The sequence below is a fragment of the Myotis lucifugus genome, unplaced genomic scaffold, assembly GCF_000147115.1.
Source record: "Myotis lucifugus unplaced genomic scaffold, Myoluc2.0 scaffold_308, whole genome shotgun sequence".
Taxonomy (NCBI): Eukaryota; Metazoa; Chordata; class Mammalia; order Chiroptera; family Vespertilionidae; genus Myotis; species Myotis lucifugus.
In genome coordinates, this window is record NW_005871356.1 from 1,152,497 (window position 1) to 1,155,471 (window position 2,975).

General features: G+C 50.1%; 1 protein-coding gene across 2 annotated transcripts in view; it reads left to right on the forward strand.

Annotated features, from left to right (window-relative positions):
* The first annotated feature begins 4 nt into the window (after window positions 1–4).
* Window positions 5–2,975, forward strand: part of TSPAN5 (tetraspanin 5) — a 163,197-nt gene continuing 160,226 nt past the window's right edge. The window contains exon 1 of one of the 2 annotated variants that reach the window (XM_006100295.3): window positions 5–199. In XM_006100295.3, the coding sequence (XP_006100357.1) occupies window positions 119–199 (81 nt within the window). In that variant the 5' untranslated portion in view covers window positions 5–118. The remainder of the gene's footprint in view (window positions 200–2,975) is intronic. The other variant, XM_023763925.1, reaches the window with a different exon arrangement.

A 2,975-nucleotide genomic window follows, 5' to 3' on the forward strand; every position in this document is an offset into this window, starting at 1 on the left:
CGCGGCCGCGGCCCCCAGCGGCGGCCCCGAGCCCCACTCCCCGCCGGCCGCTCCGAGCACCAGCGCGCCCGGGCTCCAAACTCGGGCTGCCGGGCAAGTGCCTTCATGAGCCCAGAGGATGTCCGGGAAGCACTACAAGGGTCCTGAAGTCAGTTGTTGCATCAAATATTTCATATTTGGCTTCAATGTCATATTTTGGGTAAGTTGGCGCGCGTCGGGATTTCAACTATTTGTGGCCGATCGATTCGCGACGACCCCCCTCCCCTCCTTCCCCCCCCCCACGCCCCCCGCGTGGCTCGCTGCCTTTACTTTTCGCAGCCCCTTGGGCGCGTGCTGAAGCCGGGAGAGGGAGGCATTGCCTGCCGCCTCTCCAGCTTGCGCGCTGGAGAAACATTTCATCCTTTCTAGGAACGGGAAGCGGTAAAAAGAAAAACCGAGCCGGAGAGGGAGCACTCAGGCCTGGGGGTGGCTTTTTGAGGGACGACCAGGGGATGCAGATGAAAGAAAGGGCTCGGCAGTTTGAGAAATGAGCAACCACACGAATTAGAGGTGCTCCCGGTGAGGCATGGATGTTGGGCAGAGCGCGGTGTCATAACAGGGAGGGCCGCTCGGGCAGAGCCGACCCCGAGGTCCATCTCCTAACAAGACTCTGATTGGACCAGGGCTCGGCTCGGTGTGGCGGCGGCCGGCCGGTGCCGAGCGCGGCGCGCATCTTCTTGCACCATCTCGGGCTTTGTGTCGGATGCAGATGCCGCGGTGTATGGCTCTGTAATGCGCACGTACATACCGTTTCCTGCGAGCTCGTCCCCTTCGGCTGGAAAGCGCTCCTTTCGCGTAATGGACTGGCCAGCGGGCGCGTGCGGTGGATGGATTTATTTCTCTGTGTCTGTCTGGATAATAAGAGCCCCGTCAACGTTTGTTTCCGTGTGTTCGTGCCTCTCACCCTCGTCCTCCTTTTTTAAAGGAGTGACATCCGAGCGGGCCGTTTTGGGGGGAAATGCAAAGGAGAAGGGGTGCGAGACACGTTTTATTGGGGATACGGACAGAGCCGATGATTGAACGCAAGAGTGAACGCAAGATGCTCTGCTGGCGCTACCATGTGCCGGACACCTATTGTAATGAGGCTGGGACGCCTGCTCTTTTGTTTTGTTTGGATTCCTTTCCTTCATCTCACAAACGTGTTCAGCAACCAGACAAAGCGTGCGCTAGGACCAGGGTGAAACGGTTCGAGGACCGTGCTATTTTGCCTCGCCATCCCAGCCCATCCTCACTGGGCACTCCCCCTGCCCTATGGGAAGTAAAGATGGTGGCTGTCTGGGGGGGTTCTCCAAGTTGCTGTTCTTTGTAGGTTCAGTGTGAACAAAACAATCATGCAAAGGCGCGATCAATAACAATCCACAGCTGTCAGAACACACGGTGTATTTATGTTGATTCCCTTTAATTTTGCCCATTTGCTGTAAACATATACATCTGTGAGAATAGTTATCAATACAGCTCTTTGTATTTTTTTTTCTACCACACAATTACCAGGCTGTTTTTTTTTTTATTTTCTATAGGAGTATCTTGCATTGGTCATACAGATTTTGCAAAAGGGAATGGAAGGGATTGGAGACCACTCTGTGTCAGCATGCCATCTGTCCTCAGAACTGATAAAGATAATGAGGGACACGTGAATAAATATCATATGCAGTCATTCACAGGACTTATTATTATTTTTTGCCAGCGATTCTACACTATTTCTGTGAGCAGTCACCCCCTCCCCACAAACACTGCTACAGATATATGAAGATGAAATTATTTTCTTGCTTTGCTTTTTATTCCCCACCCTCCCCTCCCAGCTGGGAGTGTTTAAGAGTGATGGGTAGTGACATTTCTGAGTGAGGTGTTTTGATTTTATCTGAACTCTAAACTTCTTGACTTTGAGAGTCAGGGACTAGGAAACTGGGACCGGACCCTATTGGGGTAGTGAGCCTGGGCCTCTGGATTGTACTTGAACACTTCCAGAAGTTGCACATTTTGGCTGCCAGGCAACAAAAAGCACCCAGGGACTTTCTCTGCAGTTTCATAGTAGGAGGTAAAAGAGAAATAAAGGGACTTGGGCCTGCTTCCCTGACAGCTTGGTATAATTCTGTACAGTGTACAGAGGCAAATTCAGTATTTTCTGTGGATTAGCATGTAGCAAAACCTGTGGAATTGTGGAGATCTTCAAAGAGTTGCAGAGTGTTAGCATTGACAGTTCTAGGATAGAGCCACATCTTCTCTGATTTTGAAGGTCTTCATCTCTGGGGGGAGTTTTATGGGAAGCCTGAAAGCAGATGTAGGCTTTGGAACTAACAGAGTTGCCCAAGGCAGAACTGTTACATAGATGCCTTTGTTATAATGGCCCTTCGCTCACCTCTGATTTCTGTTCACTCTCTTCCTCCTTTCTCTGCCTAAAGCTTTTCCACTCAGCTACGCCCCCCCCCCCATCCTGCTTTCTGCTTCAGAATTACCCCATACTTAAGTCTCCCAGGTTGTCAGTACCCTGGTCTCTAGTGGTGATCAGCAGGAAGGCAGCCCTGATATTTGATGAAAGTAATTCAAACTATGATGTTAGTGACTGAAGAATTGGAGTCAGTCACCTGGCAGCCTGCGTCTGTAAAGCTGCACACCTGTGCTCTCTGCAGAGTCATCGTCCTCCCTGTGACCCCAGAAAGAGAAGACTAGGAAGAAGAGATTGACAACAGAGAGCATGCTATCCTAATCTTTCATGTTCACGCTGTGAAATGCTAGAATAAATTTGAAATCCATTGAAGACATTTGGAGGTAAAATTCTGGTAAAACAAAAGTTGAAAATGTAGTCGCACCAGCACTGAGTTTGGGTCTCTTGCTAATGACTAGTGTGCCTCCTTGCTGCTCAGTTAACTGCCCTGGGTCTCAGTTTCTCAGCAGTTAAAATGAAGGAATTGGACAAGTTTTAAGGTTCTTCCTAGTTC